A 21,348-nucleotide genomic window follows, 5' to 3' on the forward strand; every position below is an offset into this window, starting at 1 on the left:
ATGCCTGACGGCCCCCATACAAGTCAATGGATCCGTTTTTAACGGCTGTCAATACATGTAACAACCGTTAAAAATGGATTTGTGACATGGAGATTGGCAAGGGAACTACTAGTTCCCTTGCTGGCTATTTGTGGCTCGATGACACTAACCGATGCAGCACCGACCTCTTCAGGTGTGGTCTATAATCTTCACAGGTTCTGCGAAGGCGACGCGATGATGTCATCACGCCGCCTTTGCAGATCCTGTGAAGTCGAGAGACCTTACCTGAAGTAGACAGCGCTGCATCGGTGAGTATGTAGGGCATTCATGTCGGGCTGTGTGGCATCATATACAGGGAGCTGTGTGGCATATACAGGGAGGCTGTGTGGCATATATAGGAAGGTGTGTGGCATCATATACAGGGGTCTGTGTGGCATATACAGGGAGGCTGTGTGGCATATATAGGGAGGTGTGTGGCATCATATACAGGGGTCTGTGTGGCATATACAGGGAGGTGTGTGGCAACATATACAGGGGGCTGTGTGGCATATACAGGGAGGTATGTGGCATCATATAGAGGGGGTCTGTGTGGCATCATATACAGGGAGGTGTGTGGCATCATATACAGGTGGTCTGTGTGGCATCATATACAGTGAGGTGTGGTATACAGGTGAGGTATACAGGTGGTCTGTGTGGCATCATATACAGTGAGGTGTGTGGAATCATATACAGGAGGTGTGTGGCATCATATACAGGGGGCTGTGTGGCATATACAGGGAGGTATGTGGCATCATATATAGGGGGTCTGTGTGGCATCATATACAGGGAGGTGTGTGGCATCATATACAGGTGGTCTGTGTGGCATCATATACAGTGAGGTGTGTGGCATCATATACAGGAGGGGTGTGGCATCGTATACAGGGAGGTGCGCGGCATCGTATACAGGAGGTGTGTAGCATCCTATACAGAGAGGTGTGTGGCATCTTATACAGGGTGGTGTGTGGCATCATATACAGGAGGTGTGTGGCATCATATACAGGGAGGTGTGCGGCATCGTATACAGGGAGGTGTGTGGCATCATATACAGGAGGTGTGTAGCATCATATACAGGGAGGTGTGTGGCATTATATACAGGAGGTGTGTGGCATCATATACAGGAGGTGTGTGGCATCATATACAGGGGGCTATGTGGCATATACAGGGAGGTATGTGGTATCATATACAGGGGGTCTGAGTGGCAGTATATACAGGGAGGTGTGTGGCATCATATACAGTGGGTCTGCGTGGTATCATATACAGGAGGTGTGTGGCATCATATACAGGGAGGTGTGTGGCATCATATACAGGGAGGTGTGTGGCATCATATACAGGGATGTGTGTGGCATCGTATACAGGGAGGTGTGTGGCATCGTATACAGGGAGGTGTGTGCCATGGTATACAGGAGATGTGTGGCATCATGTACAGGAGGTGTGTGGCATCATATACAGGAGGTGTGTGGCATCATATACAGGAGGTGTGTGGCATCGTATACAGGGAATTGCGTGGCACCATATACAGGAAGGCTGTGTGGCATCATATACAGGGAGGCTGTGTGGCATCATATACAGGAGGTGTGTGGCATCATAAACAGGAGGTGTGTGGCATCGTATACAGGGAATTGCGTGGCACCATATACAGGAAGGCTGTGTGGCATCATATACAGGGAGGCTGTGTGGCATCATATACAGGGAGGCTGTGTGGCATCATATACAGGAGTTGTGTAGCATCCTATACAGGGAGGTGTGTGGCATCTTATACAGGGAGGTGTGTGGCATCATATACAGGAGGTGTGTGGCATCATATACAGGGAGGTGTGTGGCATCATATACAGGAGGTGTGTGGCATCATATACAGGAGGTGTGTGGCATCATATACAGGAGGTGTGTGGCATCATATACAGGGGGCTATGTGGCATATACAGGGAGGTATCATATACAGGGGGTCTGGGTGGCAGTATATACAGGGAGGTGTGTGGCATCATATACAGTGGGTCTGCGTGGTATCATATACAGGAGGTGTGTGGCATCATATACAGGGAGGTGTGTGGCATCATATACAGGGATGTGTGTGGCATCGTATACAGGGAGGTGTGTGGCATCGTATACAGGGAGGTGTGTGCCATTGTATACAGGAAGGGTGTGGCATATACAAGAGGTGTGTGGCATCATATACAGGGAGGTGTGTGGCATCATATACAGGGAGGTGTGTGGCATCATATACAGGGAGGTGTGTGGCATCATATACAGGGAGGTGCGTGGCATCGTATACAGGAGGTGTGTGGCATCGTATAGAGGAGGTGTGTAGCCTCATATACAGGAGGTGTGTGGCATATACAGGAGGTGTGTGGCATCATATACTGGAGGTGTGTGGCATCGTATACAGGGAGGTGCGTAGCATCGTATACAGGGAGGTGCGTGGCATCATATACAGGGAGGCTGTGTGGCATCATATACAGGGAGGCTGTGTGGCATCATATACAGGAGTTGTGTAGCATCCTATACAGGAAGGTGTGTGGCATCTTGTACAGGGAGGTGTGTGGCATCATATACAGGAGGTGTGTGGCATCATATACAGGGAGGTGTGTGGCATCATATACAGGAGGTGTGTGGCATCATATACAGGAGGTGTGTGGCATCATATACAGGGGGCTATGTGGCATATACAGGGAGGTGTGTGGCATATACAGGAGGTGTGTGGCATCATATACAGGGAGGCTGTAAATAGTGTCTAGGTGAACATGTGACCTTCTTTTGGGTGTTTTCAGGGGGTTGGGACAAAAAAAGCCTGACCAATGAAATTAATCAGTTTTTTAAATGGCCATGAAAAACTGATGCAAAACGGATGTCAAAAGGCCATTAAAACCGGACAGACGGACAGGAAATGGATGCAAATTTAGAGACACACTTATGCAAAATGGCCATGAAAAACTCGTGTGAATGTAGCCTTAGGCTCTGTTCACATCTGCGTTGGGGCCTCCCTGTAGATTATGCCACACACCTCCCTGTAGATAATGCCACACAGCCTCCCTGTAGATGATGCCACACACCTGCCTGTATATGATGCCACACAACCTCTATGTATATGATGCCACACATCCTTCCTGTATATGCCTCACACCTCCCTGTATATGATGCCACACACCTCCCTGTATTTGCCACACAGCCTCCCTGTATATGCCACACAGACCCCCTGTATATGATGCCACACACCTCCCTGTATATGATGCCACACAGCCTCCCTGTATATGCCACACAGACCCACTGTAGATGCCACACAGACCCACTGTAGATGCCACACAGCCTCACTGTAGCTGCCACACAGTCTCACTGTAGATGCCACAGCCCCCCTGTAGATGCCAGAGCCCACCTGTAGATGCCACACAGCCCCTGTGTAGATGCCACACAGCCCCCCTGTAGATGCCACACAGCCCCCCTGTAGATGCCACACAGCCCTCCTGTATATGATGCCACACAGCCCAACATGAATGCCCTACATACTCACCGATGCAGCGCTGTCTTCTTCAGGTAAGGCCTCTCGTCTTTACGGGATCTGCGGCGACGCGATGACACATACTCACCGATGCAGTGCCGACTTCTCCTGGTCTGGTCGCTAGTCTCGCGGGATAGGCGAAGGCGATGACGTCATCGCGCCGCCTTCGCAGAACCCGCGAGACTAGCGACCAGACCAGGAGAAGTCGGCGCTGCATCGGTGAGTGTGTGTCATCGAGCCGCTGATAGCCAGAAAGGGAACTAGCAGTTCCCTTGCAAATCCCCATGCCACAGATCCGTTTTTAATGGTTGTTACATGTATTGACAGCCGTTAAAAACGGATCCATTGACTTCTATGGGGGCCGTCAGGCCGTTAAAACTGCCAAAAATAGGACATGTCCTATATTTTGACGGCCATTATTTACGGACCGTTAAAAAACGGCCGTGTGAATACACCCATATAACATCATTGTTCTGAAAATGGCCGTGTGACGGCCGTTATCACTTTCGTGTGAATAAGGCCTTAGTCTTTCTTGCTATGGAGAACATAGATAAATATTTACCCATTTTATTATAAGAAAAGGAGTCTACGTTCTGCTGCTGTATGGGAAAACAGTTTGCTTAGGCCCCATTCACATCGCATTTGTGCCATCCGCCGAGCGTATAAGTTTTTTTATAAAAACGTGGACCATTGAAAACGTATACAAACGTGTAACATTTTCATTTTAGGTCTGTGTTTTTTATAGCATGTACGTTTAGCGTATACTCATACGTCGGTATACGTTTCTGTCCGTTTTTTACCTAAAAAAGGTATACTTTTTTTTTTTTTTAAAGTGGACACTGATAGAAAAAAACACCGGATAGATTTACTGTATGTAAATGTATACGAACATATAGCATTGCGTTTACAGAATAGCAGACTACGCTTTTCAGTACTTTCAAAAAACAGTATCCCAACATAAACCATGACAAATATAGACCAAACGGATGCTATTTTGTTCTACGTTTCACCCATTATAGTCTATGAATACGCCGAGCTATACATTTCAATACTTTTTTAGTATTTAAAAACGTATACGCTCAGCGAATAGCACAAACGCGTGAATGGGGCCTTACTGTAGCGGTGGGGGCATTATGACTCTTTAGCCAGGATGACATGGTATATTTTGGAAAATTATAGTTTTACATTTAAAAAGTATTTTATGTCTGTGATTGGCTCAGTACGAACATTTTCTCAGCATACGCTATTGGATAAACCAGAGGCAACATCACATTGTAAACGAATGGCTGAAATCAAGCTACTCCTTTTTCGAAAGATATTATTGTATTTGCTTTGATCAATAAAGGCAGAGAAGGATATTTGTGTATACAAAGCAGGGTCTCTGTGTCTTCCTTCTCCCTGATATATCGATATAACCTATGGATTTCTGCACGGTACCACCAGATCAAAACCTAGTCATGTTGTCCCGGAAGCTGTCGAGTTTTCTTGGTTTTAGTGATGTGCCGACACCGCTTCACGTGACTCAGGGCTGCCTCGCCTTCTAGTTTGTGTCGGCAGAGCAAGCCATGGAGAGAAGGGAGGACTGGATGAGTGGATTCAGAGTAGGACCCTTGCGGAGACCTGTGTGATAGCTATGGACTGAGATGCTTCTCCGGAGTACCGACACTTTTGCCAATATGCACGGTACCACCGCCGTCTTATACACACTATACAGAGTGACAGAGAGGTGGCTGCCCATTCTCTCCATACACGGCATGTGTCACCCATGCAGCGGTTCAGGCTAATGATGACAGGCAAGGGAGCGATCGGACGCCGCTCCACACAGTCCACAATCCGGAGAAACATCTTAGGCCATAGCTGTCACACAGATCTCCGCCAGGTTCTACTCTGAACCCACTCGTCCAGTCCTCCCCCTCTCCTTGGCTTGCTCTGCCGATACAAACTAGAAGGGAAGGCAGTCCTCACGTGAAGCTGTGTCAGCACGTCACTAAGGTCTTATTCACATGAACGTGAATCTCGTCCGTGTGCTGTGCATGTAAATCACGAACAGCACACGGACCCATTGATTTCAATGGGGCCGTTCACACATGCAGGAATTTTTACGCAGCGAGAGTCCGCCGCGTGAAACTCACTGCATGTCCTATATTGGTGCGTTATCACGCATCTACGCGCCCATAGAATTCAATTGGTGCATGAAAACCACGCACAGCACACGGATGTACATCCATGTTATGTGTGTGATTTGCGCATCAATTCCATTAAAAAAAAAGAAAATGTGCACCTTTCATTTATTTATTTTTTGCTGACGTAAAAAACGCATGACATATGTGCATAAAAAAACACAGACGCGCCCCCCCCCCCCCCCGTACATGGATCTGCATTGCAAGAAAAACGCTGCATTTTTTACGCATGCAAAATGGACACGTTCGTGTGAATCTAGCCTGAGACCCATTAAACTCTGCAGCTTCTGGGACCACGCGTCTAGGTTTTCATCTTGCAGTACCGTGCAAAATTTAAAGTACAACTATATTAGTAAGTGCTTTCTTATTATGTTAGGAAATAAATGCTCCATAATTTTTTGCCTTTGAAATGTGTCCTGCCCTCATCTTTGTCTTACTACTCTAACATCCGGACGGTAGCATTCAGGAATACAGCACGGGCAGTTGGCAGCTATAAAGGAAGGAGCCAAGAAGTTATTCTATTCCCTCGCTGCCCCTAAAAGTCTCTGTATGAACACAGCAAAATATGCAAGGGGCTGTAGTAAGGATTCAAATGTGGAGGATGCATCAGACTTCAAGTATACCAATTACCTATTTGTTGGATCCTCTGAAGTAAAATCCCCCCCCCCCCTACACTGCTATGACTAATGAGGTAATAGCATTGGCAAGGGAAGGGGGTACCAATGCAGTCGGAACTGGCTGCTCAGGCCGCGCACGATTCATCACCTTATGCATACCTCCCAATCGTCCCGGTTTCTCACCGCTGTCTCGCCGTCCCGGGCGGTCTGCAAAATGTCCCGCTGGGCGCTGCAGCTGTATCAAAACAGCTGATCGCTGCTGACAGACGCCCTGCATGCCAGACGACTGCAGCAACGATCAAAAGAAGGCAGGAGTCTTGCGGCAGTGTTCTCACTGGGATCGATGCCGGCACGGGAGTGGACCAGTCCAGTCATCTGACCTGTCATCTGACCTCACCGGTCAGGGGGGCTATGTGTCTGTCGCTATGTACAGGGGGGCTGTGTGGAGCAATCTACAGGGGGGCTGTATCTGGAGCTATCTGCAGGGGGGCTGTGTGTGGCGCAATCTACAGGGGGGCTGTGTGTGGAGCAATCTACAGGGGGGCTGTGTGTGGAGCTTTCTATAGGGGGGCTGTATCTGGAGCTATCTACAGGGAGGCTGTGTCTGGCGCTATGTACAGGGGACTGTGTGTGGAGCAATCTACAGGGGGGCTGTGTGTGGCGCTATCAACAGGGGGGCTATGTGTGGAGCTATCTACAGGGGGGCTGTATCTGGAGCTATCTACAGGGGGGCTGTATCTGGAGCTATCTACAGGGGGGCTGTATCTGGAGCTATATACAGGGGGCTGTATCTGGAGCTATCTACAGGGGGGCTGTGTCTGGATCTATGTACAGGGGGGCTGTGTGGAGGAATCTACAGGGGGGCTGTGTCTGGCGCTATGTACATGGGGGCTGTGTGTGGCGCTATCTACAGGGGGCTGTGTGTGGAGCTATCTACAGGGGGGCTGTATCTGGAGCTATCTACAGGGGGGCTGTGTCTGGTGCTATGTACAGGGGGCTGTGTGTGGAGCAATCTACAGGGGGCTGTGTGTGGAGCTATCTACAGGGGGGCTGTGTGTGGCGCTATCAACAGGGGGGCTATGTCTGGAGCTATCTACAGGGGGGCTGTATCTGGAGCTATCTACAGGGGGCTGTGTCTGGCGCTATGTACATGGGGGCTGTGTGTGGCGCTATCTACAGGGGGGCTGTGTGTGGATCTATCTACTGGGGGGCTGTGTGTGGAGCTATCTACAGTGGGGGCTGTGTGTGGAGCTATCTACAGGGGGGACTGTTTGTGGAGCTATCTACAGGGGGGCTGTATCTGGAGCTATCTACAGGGGGCTGTGTCTGGCGCTATGTACAGGGGGGCTGTGTGGAACAATCTACAGGGGGGCTGTATCTGGAGCTATCTACAGGGGGATGTGTCTGGCGCTATCTACAGGGGGGCTATGTGTGGAGCTATCTACAGGGGGGCTGTGTGTGGCGCTATCTACAGGGGGGGCTGTGTGTGTAGCTATCTACACGGGGCTGTGTGTGGAGCTATCTCCAGGGGGGGCTGTGTCTAGCGCTATGTACAGGGGGGCTGTGTCTGGCGCTATGTACGGGGGGGGCTGTGTGTGGTGCTATCTACAGGGTGGCTGTGTGTGGAGCTATCTACAGGGGGGCTGTTTGTGGAGCTATCTACAGGGGGGCTGTGTCTGATGCTATGTACAGGGGGGCTGTGTCTGGCGCTATGTACAGGGCGGCTGTGTGTGGAGCTATCTACAAGGGGCTGTGTGTGGAGCTATCTACAGGGGGGCTGTGTCTGGCGCTATGTACAGGGGGGCTGTGTCTGGCGCTATGTACAGGGCGGCTGTGTGTGGAGCTATCTACAAGGGGCTGTGTGTGAAGCTATCTACAGGGGGGCTGTGTCTGTCGCTATGTACAGGGGGGTTGTGTCTGGCGCTATGTACAGGGCGGCTGTGTGTGGAGCTATCTACAAGGGGGCTGTGTGTGGAGCTATCTACAGGGGGGCTGTGTGTGGAGCTATCTACAGGGGGGCTGTTTGTGGAGCTATCTACAGGGGGGCTGTGTCTGATGCTATGTACAGGGGGGCTGTGTCTGGCGCTATGTACAGGGCGGCTGTGTGTGGAGCTATCTACAAGGGGGCTGTGTGTGGAGCTATCTACAGGGGGGCTGTGTGTGAAGCTATCTACAGGGGGGCTGTATCTGGCGCTATGTACAGGGGGGCTGTGTCTGGCGCTATGTACAGGGCGGCTGTGTGTGGAGCTATCTACAAGTACACAAAAAGAATGAAGGGGAGACCCCAGGTAGTTGGCAGGCACACTATTAATTGACAAGAGAAAGAGGATCGCCCTCAGGCGACGAGCCAAATTTCCCAACTACCCAAATAGATTTTTCCTTATATAAAAAATAATTAATCTTTATTCGCTACTTGTAGCAAGACAGACCACACAGATACTTTTAAAATTCTCACTATCATAGATCCGGACGACAATGATTTGCCTGTGTGTACAAGCAATAGATAGATGCCAATCAGGCATATGTGAATAGGTTCAGCAATTTTGATTTTAATGTGTCAACTAGGTAGATAGTAAGTCCGGACACAGATAGGATTTAAAATACGATTAAGAGCCCCCCCGACATGTTTCGCTACAGAGTAGCGTCCTCAGGGGTACACGGGGCTAATGGCGACGCGGCGAAACGGAAGCTACTGATATGGACAGATAGATTGACGTGTCATAGGGGTGTGTCAGGAAAAGCAGCCAATCACGCCATGGAAGACACATCAGTGGCGTGGAGGCAGAGGGTCAACCAATAAAAATCAAGGTAAGGTTGGCAAATAGCAGGCAAGCCAGAGCGCAAGCGCAGATCAGCAAATCCGAACATAGTGTCTTTATTGTAAGCCGAGTTCATAGGGACTCGTTAGCGCATGCGCAGATCTAAGGTTTTGTAACATAGAACGGAGTGACAGTTTCCCATCAGATTTCCAACAGAGGCGCAAGCGCAGCAGCGCAATATGTGCCCTCTGAAGAAAAATGTAAGTGAGGTGAGCCGAGGCTATAGAGGCGCAGGCGCAAAGATACAAGATCTGGACTTAGTATGTATATAACATGCCAAGTCACAGAAGCACTAAGTGGCGCATGCGCTGTAGTGTTATGCTAGAACTTAGAGATAACGCAACGAGTCTACAGTGGCACATGCGTAATTGTACCAATATGTGACTTAGGCAGAAGGGGAAGGGGGGTCCATGAGACACAAGTCACAGTCAGTGGCCACATTAGTGAGCTGCAGGGGATAACGTTTCCCATCGGATTACCACAACAAAAGCGCAGGCGCAAAAGCGTCGTGTGTACATTTGATGAATAGGTCTCCCTCTGCAAAAAGGTCAATAAAGGTCGACCCTCCAACTAAACACCAAGGAGGTAAAAGGATATACTCATACACGGTGAGTGTTAGTTGAAACGTCATAAATAATGTCCATATCAAGGATATCTACTCCGTTCATTAGTTATGGGGTAACTATCCCCCATGTTTTTGAATATATGTATGTCGCCATGGTTGTGTAGTACTTGTCATAAAGAATAGATATAGTTGAAGGTAGAAAGACCTCACATTGATAGTGTGGGGTCAGGAGAGTAATCACCAAAATACAGCATTTTGGGAAAGGTGCGGCAGGGAAAAACCACATGATATATAGTGAGGGGCACAGTGGCAGTGTTATGTCCACTATTTACTGATGAAAAAATTGGTTAATTTAAACATAGACTCATAAGAAGGCACTGAAAGTAAAACCCTCATTCAGACCCATGGGAGACATAGTGTTGAGGCGGTAAATCCACCGTGCCTCCTCCTGTAGGAGTCTACGGTCAAGATTACCAGCTCTGGGGCCCATTTTGATCTGGGTAGCCCCCCAGAATTTAAGTAGTCCCAAGTTCCCTCCATGATGTGCATGGATATGTCTTGAGAGGGTAGTGTCTTCTCTATGCTTTATAGTACTAAGATGTCTAGATACGCGTCTTCTCAATTCTTGCACCGTTTTTCCCACGTACAGCTTGGGACATGGGCATCTAACGATGTAGATGACCCCTTTGCTCTGACAGTTAAGAAACTGTTTGATGGAATATGTTTTCCCATCAGTGGGAATAATAAAGTCTTTAACAGTTGGCATGAAGGGACAGAAGGAACACCTACCACAGGGGTGAAACCCTTTTACTGACGTTGTGAGCCATGTAGATGGAGCACTAGTTGGAGTAGAATGATGACTATGTACCAAAAGGTCACGTAAGTTCTTCCCCCTGCGGTAGGTGATGCTTGGGTTAACAGAAACAGCATCCTTGAGATCGGAATCAGCAGTAAGTATATCCCAATGTCTTCGTAAGATTTGGGAGATTTGAGGGGAGCAAACATCAAAAGTGCCAATGCAACGAATGGCGCTAGATGATCCAGTCTTGTTAGCTATATTTCCCTTATTTGATAGAAGGTCTGTTCTCTGGGATGCCCTCGCCCTTGCATAGGCCCTATGCAGCCATTTTTTGGGGTATCCCCGTGCTCTAAACTTATGGTAGAGTTTGTCACACTCCAATTGAAAGGATGTTTCACTAGAGCAATTACGTTTAGCTCTTAAGTACTGGCCTATAGGTATCCCTTTCTTCAGGGCTGGGGGATGGTAACTATCCCAGTGTAAATAATTATTTGTGGCTGTGGCCTTCGGGAGATGTCAGTTTGGACACCGCCACCAGGGTCCAAAGAGATCTTTAAATCAAGAAAGTTAATGGCATGGTCATGTATCTCAAAGGTGAACTTCATGCCAATATGATTAGTATTGAGTATAGACATGAAGTCAGTGAAGGTGTTGACATCCCCATCCCAGAGGATGAGGATGTCATCTATATATCTACCCCAAAAGGAGATATGTGAAGTGAAAAAAATTAAATCATCGGAAAAAACGATAGTGTCTTCCCACCACCCTAAAAATAGATTCGCATAAGTGGGTGCACATATAGTGCCCATAGCCGTGCCCTTAATTTGATGATAATATGTTTTATCAAAAGTGAAGTAGTTGTGTGTAAGTAAATAACGTAAAAGTGATAGCACAAAATTATTATGTTGTTGGAATTGAGTTCCTTTGGTGCTCAAATAATATTTTACGGCGGTGAGTCCCAGGTCGTGCTGAATGTTAGAATATAATGACTCCACGTCTATACTCGCTATCATAGTAGTGGGAGTGACATTGATCTCATGGATCCTGGTGACGGTGTCCTTTGTGTCCTTAAGGTATGAAGATAGGGAAGAAACAAAAGGTGACAGTATTTCGTTCACATAACGACTAATCCCTTGGGTCAAGTTATCATTGCCTGAAACAATGGGTCTTCCGGGAAGAGGAAGAATTGCTTTATGGACCTTTGGTAATGCGTAAAAGGTTGCCAAAGTTGGAGTGGAATTGTAAAGACATTTAAATTCATCAGTGGTGATGAGATTGTCATTCTTAGCAGCATTAAGGAGATTATACAGTTCAAGTAGATAACTGACCGTAGGGTTGCCCCCCAGGATGGCATAGGTGGTATTGTCATCCAATAGTTTATGGACCATAATGACATAGTCGACACGGTCCATAACAACTATATTTCCCCCTTTATCAGAGGGCTTCAAGACCAAGTCATCATTTTTGCACAGGTCATCTAGTGCCAGTCTCTCATTATGACTGAGATTGCCAAAGATCTTAGATCTCCCACCCTCCAACTTCTTAAGGTCATTGCAGACCATCCTTACAAAGGTGTCAATGTGACTATATTGAGAGAAGGGGGGGGGTCAGTTTTGACCTAGGGCGTAATGATGAGAGTGGCCCCACAACATCAGTAACTCCAAATTCACTCTCATGTATGAGGCCTTCCAGATCCCTCAAGGTATTGGACTCTACGCGGTTTTGTCGAGTACTATCTGGAATATTGTTCTTAAAATATTTATGTAGGGCCAATTTCCTTGCGAATAGATTGATATCCTTTACCCACGTAAATTCATCAAAGTATGGTGTAGGTGTATAGGAGAGGCCCTTCTTCAGTAGAGTTAACTGATGGGGGTTCAGATGACAGGAGGATAGATTGAATATCTGCATCTCTTCATCCCTTGATGAGTGAGTGCTAGATGTTAAGACTTGGTCCCCCAGTTTAGGCTGGGTTGGCCTAAAAAAGGAAAAGTGGCAAGGGGGCCAATAGCTGAATTGGCCATATTTTCCCCTATATTCTGACTTGTATTGATACGGGACTGTGAGTGACTGATCGGTGTATTTATGATGTTTGGCATAGATGATAAAGAAGGTACAGAGGGCCTGGATAAAAAGCTGGAGGTGGTAGTAGACGGACATCCCAATGAACGGTTAGGGTAATTCGTAGTTGTTTGTTGTTTAGGTATAGTAGGTGTTCTTTTGGATAGACTAGGTTTATTGTTCCTAATTTTGCGTTTCGTGCCCAGCCTTAGATTATCAGTATGTCTTAGGTCCTCCGTGCCGGAAGTGTCCGACTCCGAGAAGTCTGTGTACACCGTCGTACGTTTAGAGATAGGATAAGAGTTAGTTTTATACGTATAGACCTGTCCCAGGTCGAAATCCCTACGGTCACGAATATACTTCCAATGCTTGCGTTCCTTGATTTCTCCCTGTAGTTTTTCAATATTTTTTTGCAATTTAATTTCAGAGGTACCAAATTCAGGACAGGAATGAAATACTTGTATGTCTGCAATTTCCTTCTCTAATTGACTACTAATCTTACTGTAATTCTGTCTCTCAAAATCCAAAAGGTACTGGAGCATACGTGTGGAACTATCAGTAAGGAGTTCTTCCCAGCCCTTAATAAAGACAGTGTTATCCCTATAGGAGTTGGGTGTGATATTGATTCTTAGGCCCCTATATACTATTTTTTGTTGTATATAGGTTTCTAAGCTGGCTACTTCCCAACAGGATCGTACGTATTTTTGATACGTTTTCTGAAGGTCCCTAAATGCCGTCTGTACGTCAAATTGATGCAATGGAATATTCTCAACGGAAAAAAACGATTGCTGCATCAGCAGATAGTGTCTCTATATTAGGTTTTTTAGATAGAAACCCTGCCATATCAAGGCTTATAAAGCGTAAGTGAATCAGTATGTTGTTCCAGTTAGGAACGGGGTCACGATACGGGTAATTAACCCAACATTATAGTACACAAAAAGATTGAAGGGGAGACCCCAGGTAGTTGGCAGGCACACTATTAATTGACAAGAGAAAGAGGATCGCCCTCAGGCGAAGAGCCAAATTTCCCAACTACCCAAATAGATTTTTCCTTATATAAAAAATAATTAATCTTTATTCGCTACTTGTAGCAAGACAGACCACACAGATACTTTTAAAATTCTCACTATCATAGATCCGGACGACAATGATTTGCCTGTGGGGGGGCTCTTAATCGTATTTTAAATCCTATCTGTGTCCGGACTTACTATCTACCTAGTTGACACATTAAAATCAAAATTGCTGAACCTATTCACATATGCCTGATTGGCATCTATCTATTGCTTGTACACACAGGCAAATCATTGTCGTCCGGATCTATGATAGTGAGAATTTTAAAAGTATCTGTGTGGTCTGTCTTGCTACAAGTAGCGAATAAAGATTAATTATTTTTTATATAAGGAAAAATCTATTTGGGTAGTTGGGAAATTTGGCTCGTCGCCTGAGGGCGATCCTCTTTCTCTTGTCGAGCTATCTACAAGGGGGCTGTGTGTGGAGCTATCTACAGGGGGGCTGTGTCTGGCGCTATGCAAAGGGGGGCTGTGTCTGGCGCTATGTACAGGGGGCTGTGTGTGGAGCTATCTACAGGGGGGCTGTGTGTTGAGCTATCTACAGGGGGGCTGTATCTGGCACTATGTACAAGGGGGGCTGTGTCTGACGCTATATACAGGGGGCTGTGTGTGGAGCAATCTACATGGGGGCTGTGTGTGGAGCTATCTACAGGGGGCTGTGTGTGGCGCTATCAACAGGGGGGCTGTATCTGGCACTATGTACAAGGGGGCTGTGTCTGGCGCTATATACAGGACGCTGTGTGTGGAGCAATCTACAGGGGGCTGTGTGTGGAGCAATCTACAGGAGGGCTGTGTGTTGAGCTATCTACAGGGGGCTGTGTGTGGAGCTATCTACAGGGGGCTGTATCTGGAGCTATCTACAGGGGGGCTGTATCTGGCGCTATCTACAGGGGGGCTGTGTGTGGCACTATCTACAGGGGGCTGTGTGTGGAGCAATCTACAGGGGGGCTGTGTGTGGAGCAATCTACAGGAGGGCTGTGTGTTGAGCTATCTACAGGGGGCTGTGTGTGGAGCTATCTACAGGGGGCTGTATCTGGAGCTATCTACAGGGGGGCTGTATCTGGAGCTATCTACAGGGGGGCTGTGTCTGACGCTATATACAGGGGGGCTGTGTGTGGAGAAATCTACAGGGGGGCTCTGGTGGATGATTTTTCCATTGACCGGTAGCAGAGTTACACAACTGGAAAAAAAAATCCCCATCATGTAACTCTGCTACATGTCAATTGAAAAGTCATCAACCACAGGGTCTCCCTCTTGACTTTCATTGTTCTCAGCCTTTTGGCTTGTCCTGCAGCTGCTGCCGCCGTGATGAGAAAATGTTATACCCAAGTTAGGAAAAGTAACACAAAGACAATATAACCGGATCCATGATATCTGTGATATCCAGACAGTCTAGAGATCCGCAGTGACAATGTGCGCGTGTTATTTGCAGAAGGATCTGGTCGTGATTTGATGTGTTTATGCGGGATATTGGGCGTGGTTAGGGGCGTGGCTTAAAATGTCCCTCTTTTCTGAATTCAAAAGTTGGGAGGTATGTTTTATGGCTCAACACAGCACATCCCTGCGTAGCCATCATTTATAACAATAAATGTGGCAGGGGGCCCAGTTGCTCACCACTGGGGATCCCCATAGTCAAATTGCTAATTCCTATAAGAAAAAAAGAAAGAAACATGATTACATTGTGCCTGAATTGTTCTTCTACCCCCTTCCCTCTGTTCAGTGTGCTGACTACGCCGCGGTGATGTTGTGTCTATAGTGACTATATGTTCGTGTTGTCCAATTACTATAATCTGTGAGGGTCTATAGTGTCAATTCAGACGTTGCGTAAAGACTGCTTTTTTTCCGCAACGGAATTCGCTGCGGAAAATCTGCAGCAATTACAGTAGCAGCAAAGTAGATGAGATACAACAAATCTCATCCACACGCTGCATAAATACTGACCGGAAAAAACGCTCAGAAATTGACCTGCGGTGCAGAATTTTATTCCGCAGCATGTCAATTGTATTTGTGGAAACGCTGCTTATTTGTTGCGGGTTTTCCCCATTGAATACAGTGGGAAGGTAAAAACGCACAGAAAAACGCATCAGAAAACGCACTTTTTTCCTGAGAATTTCCTGCGGTTTTGTTGCGTATTTAGATGCAGTGCTGCTTGTAAGACAAATATGAAAATGTCGCATGTGCACTAAGGCCAGACGCAAACAACATTTTTAATGTGCGCTAAATCTTGCTGGTGTTTGGAAGCCTTCACCGATTACATTCAATATATAAGAAAATAAAAAACTTTATTCCTTGAATATATTTGCCATTCCCATTAAAAAAAACGTGCACCTTCAACTTCAAGTATACTTTTTTTGCACTGTGCTGCTATGAGGAATAACTTTCTGACTAGTGAGAGCTGCCCTAAATGACAATATCAGCTCTGCTACATCAGTTCCACTGGAATTACTGCCTCGTCCTATCCCCTCATAGTTTGTCCTACATTGTTCTGTCTATGCCGCTATTAGTATCATTAATAATAAAACAGCCTCAGTTCTCTATGACAACCGCAGAGCCGTCTGGAAGTACAGAACTTCTGACAGTCACTTCCATATTAGGTATTGGCAGGGCGCTTTTAATGGCGTCACGGTGGGCGGAGCCAGGCGAGGAATGTGCCGGTGTAGATCCTACTGCAGTGAGGTGTACAGCGGGAGCAGTTGCTGGGAAATATCGCGGCTCCGGTTGAGGCCTTCATCGTAACGCGGAGATGGGGGAGACTAGCCCGGTCAGTACGGAAAAAGCGACGGGGGTTGTGTATAAGGAGTGACGTGGAAAATAATATTCTGGGTGTTTTTTGCTCGTGGCGTTGTGTGTTGCTGTATACCTGCTTCATAGAGAAGTCAGGTGATAAGTTGTCATGGACTCCACTTCTTTTTTTATAAACTAGGTTTAAAATATAATTAACTTATGACAGAATAAGGCAGGGGTTGCACAGTGACGGGCAGTGTTCTATTTACATGCGATTACAATGCGGCTTTTGTCACCTATGATTGTTAAATTACATTTTTTGTAGCTGCTTTTTGAGACACTCGCCAAAAAATGCAACTTAAAGGCATATTCACACAGAGCCGTTTTGGTGCAGTTTCTGAAGCCACAAACAGGAGTGGATTTAAAAAAAGAGAGGTAAAGTCTTGCCTATGTATTTCCCCCTCCCTTTACGATCCACTCCTGGTTGTGGCTTCAAAAATGGCACTGAAAAAATGCACCAAAACCTCACTGAATGAATATACACTAATTCCTTTAACGTTGTCACACCACCAATATAAAAGCGGTTTTAATTTCTTCACATAACATGGGGTCTTTTATTAATGGTGTAATGCTGTCTAAACTTATTGAAAATGTTGTCTAAGATGCAGTACCAAATGTTGCCCTTGGACAAAAGTGGCGCTGTTTCCGGGAAAAAAAATGTTAATTTTTTTTTCTAATCTCTTTCAACCCCTTTTATTAATTGTTGGGGAACACTTTTAGTGATGTCATTTGCACAATAATTTTGTGTAGGTTTCAATGCTGCTTAAAATGACTGCATTTAGGACACATTTTTCAGTGTTAAAGGGTTTATGTCGTCACAGACATTGGTGGCATATTGGTAGGAAATGCTGCCAATGTCTGATCTGCGTGTGTACAACTTCTGTGACTCCCCCTGATCACTGGAGCAAACCGCTAACTGGATACTGCTACATCTAGGACTGAAAGCAGAAAAGGACGTCCAGGTGAAATGCTCCACTACTCCTCCTGTCAGTGAATGGGACGCTATTCCTGACTGAAATAATCACTATACAATGTGCCGCTTGGGTTTGTTACATTTCTTTATATGTTGTCTGCTTTTTGTAGATGAATTCAGAAAATCTTCGAGAAGATGGTAACAAGCACTTTAAGTCTGGAGATTATGAAATGGCGTTGTCATGTTATACAAAAGCACTCAAGTTATCTGCTGATAAGAAGGATGCGGCCATACTGCATCGGAACCGCTCCGCCTGCCACCTAAAGCTGGTATGTATAGAGAACCGGAAATATTTCACAGGGAGATGTGCTGGGACTGGTGTATCGACTCCGGAATTTATAGTAAAGTTGCGCGCCTGCCGGAAAACATAAAACCTACTGCTGGACCATGCCAGGCCGCTCAGAGAGGCGGTGGAGGACCTTCATCAATCTACTGATACAGTGCAGCAACAGTTTACATATCCAGCGCTAGAAGGTCCATCACCTTAGAAACCGGCCTATTTTGGGCCTTTACTTCCAAGTATTTTTTTTAATTTTTTTTAGCGTTGCTTTCCAAGAGCCACAACTTTTACATTTTTCTGTTGATATAGCCACATGAGAGCGTGATTTTTGCGCGACTAGTTGCCTCTTTTAATGGCTCCATTTTGGGGTACATATAACTCCTTGATAAACTTTTCTTAGCTTTTTGGGGGGGGAGGGTAGAGAAAAAAAAAACAGCAATTCCTCCATTTTTGTTTTGCATTTTAAATTTACACCGTTCACCGTGTGGTATAAATATGTCAATTCCTGCGTGCAGAATTGCTGCGTTTTTCAGAGGAGATGTCTCTATCTCCTAAATGTGAACACTGTCTAACACTATTTATTCTCGCTGCCCTACTAGCATGGCCATTATGGATTTGTCATTCCCCTATGAGCTGTATCTGACCTGTAAGGCTATGTTCACACGGGGTATTTTGCCGAGTTTTTTCACGCGGAAACCGCGTCGCAAAACTCGGCAGAAACGGCCCGAGAACGCCTCCCATTGATTTCAATGGGAGGCGTCGGCGTCTTTTTCCCGCGAGCAGTAAAACTGCCTCGCGGGAAAAAGAAGCGACATGCCCTATCTTCGGGCACTTCCGCCTCTGACCTCCCATTGACTTCAATGGGAGGCAGGAGAAAGCGTATTTCTCGCTGTTTTATGCCCGCGGCGCTCAATGGCCGCGGGCGAAAAACAGCGCGATAATTGCCGCGAAAATCGGCGTGCAGGGAGAGGAATATCTGCCTCAAAGTTCCAAACGGAATTTTGAGGCAGATATTCCTCCCCCAAAATACTCCGTGTGAACATAGCCTAAGAGCAGTTTTGTCAAGAAATATTGCAAGCCAGCTAAATAATTGTCCATGTATTTACAGGAGGATTATGCAAAGGCAGAAGAAGATGCATCGAAAGGTAAGTGGTAGTAAACTTTTTTTTTAATTTACATACTGTTTGTTACAATGTTATTCTGTTTTTATGTCTTTCACATTTTTCCTAAATGGCCATCAGAATGCACCAATACTGTAATCGTCTGTCTTGTTTTTTTTCCATGGAGATGGAAATGATCTTTTTTATTATTTATCTTACAATTCTCTCATCATGCTCCATACTTGTAGTTATTTTAGTTTAATAAATTGATCTACTCTTGCTCTGGAATAGGTCAATGGACAATTTTGTTTACAATTAGTTGATTTATTCCATAGCTATTGAAGTGGATGCAGGCGATGTGAAGGCTCTGTTCAGGCGCAGTCAAGCCTTTGAGAAATTGGACAAATTAGACCAAGCAATACTTGATCTTCGAAGATGTCTCGCTCTGGAGCCCAAAAATAAAGTATTTCAGGATGCTGTGAGAAACCTAGGCGAACGAACACAGGAGAAGGTATTTAGTTTACACAAAGAGACATATTTTGTTTTTACTAATTAATAGTATTGAGAAATAAAACAAATGACTAATTAAAGGGGATTGTCGAGTCTCCTATAAATAAAGGTTAAAGAAACATTCCGGAATTTTTTTTATTTTGCGCATATCATGCTAACTCACCAGCAATAATCTAGAAGTGCAATTTGTTTCTTCCCAACTCAGGCCATTTTCACATCTTCGTTCCTCCATCAGAGGAGCAGTACAACGAAAACACTGGAAGCGCCGGTTCCGTTTTACGACTGACACCCCCAGCTGCCGACGGAACCCATTGACTTTGTTGGATTTCCGTTGAGGTGTCCATGCTTTACCGGAAACAATAGCGCAGCATGCTGCGCTATTGTTTCCCTTATTTTCAGCCGGATCTGCGACAGTGGCCCTTAATGGGACTTCGAATGCAGATGTGAACTTATTCTTAGTGGTATCTATACATTTTGATCCCTTTCATTATCGAAGCTGGTCATGTGATCTTAGTTTGACCACCAAAATAGACCATGCTCTCATGTGCAGACAGGAGGTCAGTCTCCCCTGTGTAGATGACTTCCTGTGAACTACAGGATTACATCATCATCATCTATCTGACACGACACCTCACTACACCCTCCTTGTTCCTCCATGCATATAGTGCTGCTGAAGAGAACATTTCTGCCTTATCTGATAGAGCAGGAGTGCTGGGATATAATAGGTGAGTTCATACAATGATTAGCTGCAGAGTTACAAAATTCCCCCTGACTCACACTAACTGTCTATATTATCTTTGAGTGCTGTGTGCAGAAAGTCCAGTGCATTTCTATGAGATGCTGCCTTTCACTGTCTCCTGCTGTTAAGAGATGACCTGGAGAAATCTATCAATAGCAGGAGGCAGGGAAGACATGCTGAAGCTGCATCGCAAAGGATACAAGGAACTTCTGTCCTCATGTTGCAGAGTCTCAATGTCGGTGATCTATCATTTTCTGCACTTAGACAGGACTCGGAGCAAGTGCATTGATGAGACTTCACCTCCTCTCTCTCTCTCTGCAAAGCAGGAAGCATCATGGGAAATGTAGGCTGCATGAGGGGAACCAAATTAGAGGGGAAGAAGGAGCCACGATGGCAGACAACCCATATATGGGACATTAACTAAAATAGGTATACACAAGAGCCTCTACATTATTCTTTAATAATAGCCTATGCTATACTGCGCTATAGAGGCAAAAAAAAACTAATTGCTGGTGTTGAGATCTTTAAAATATTGACTTTAAGCGACTGCCCGATGGGGGATGCTTTTATTTTTCAGTGTTGGCTGATTTTTATCTCTGCTCCATTGGGGATAGCTATGATCAGTGTCTGCAGTTTAGCTTTATGGTAGTTTTAAGCTGTAAACGAAGTTTGAGGTAGTCTGAAACCTGACAGTTGTTGTTTGGTTAAATTGTTTATGCAGAGGCAATGAAATGTGACGTTTTTGCTTTTCCTAATATTGTTTTACGCATTTTAAAATGTATTTTCTATAGGTTCGACTCATGTCCTCTACAGATTCCCGTGTAGACCAGATGTTTCAAATTTTGCTTGATCCTGATGAGAAAGATGTTGAAAAACAACAGAAGGTAGTAAAAGAAGGGAAAGAAATTTGAAGTCATGGTGGGCTCGGAGGATGTTAAGTTATGTATTTTACGTTTGCAGGCTGCACAGAATTTAGTGGTCTTGGCTCGAGAAGATGCTGGAGCAGAGAAGATTTTTCAGAGTGACGGGGTCCGTCTCCTGCAGCGGATGCTAGAAACTAAAAAATCGGACATGATTTTGGCTGCTTTGAGGACACTGGTTGGACTTTGCACTTGTCACCAGTCTAGAGTAAGATTTCTCTCCAAACTTAAACTTTGATTTCTAAGACACTGAACAAATCATCTTATCATAAGCTCATCTGCACAAATATCTGTATTTATTTTATATGTGTATCTAGAACGTGCTGCTCTGCGGCAGCCATATATCTGACATGCTAATGTCGATCGCCTTTGTTGCACAGTCATTTTTCATTTTAATTGCACTACTTAGAATAAAAGATATTC

General features: G+C 45.7%; 1 protein-coding gene across 3 annotated transcripts in view; it reads left to right on the forward strand.

The window, feature by feature from the left end:
- The first annotated feature begins 16,216 nt into the window (after positions 1–16,216).
- UNC45A (unc-45 myosin chaperone A) overlaps positions 16,217–21,348 on the forward strand; it is a 47,047-nt gene continuing 41,915 nt past the window's right edge. For all 3 annotated transcript variants that reach the window (XM_075858126.1, XM_075858127.1, XM_075858125.1), the window contains exons 1-6: positions 16,217–16,380; positions 17,487–17,645; positions 18,765–18,801; positions 19,092–19,267; positions 20,797–20,889; positions 20,966–21,133. In XM_075858126.1, the coding sequence (XP_075714241.1) occupies positions 16,363–16,380; positions 17,487–17,645; positions 18,765–18,801; positions 19,092–19,267; positions 20,797–20,889; positions 20,966–21,133 (651 nt within the window). In that variant the 5' untranslated portion in view covers positions 16,217–16,362. The remainder of the gene's footprint in view (positions 16,381–17,486; positions 17,646–18,764; positions 18,802–19,091; positions 19,268–20,796; positions 20,890–20,965; positions 21,134–21,348) is intronic.

The sequence above is a fragment of the Rhinoderma darwinii genome, chromosome 3 (genome assembly GCF_050947455.1).
Source record: "Rhinoderma darwinii isolate aRhiDar2 chromosome 3, aRhiDar2.hap1, whole genome shotgun sequence".
NCBI classification, from domain to species: Eukaryota; Metazoa; Chordata; class Amphibia; order Anura; family Rhinodermatidae; genus Rhinoderma; species Rhinoderma darwinii.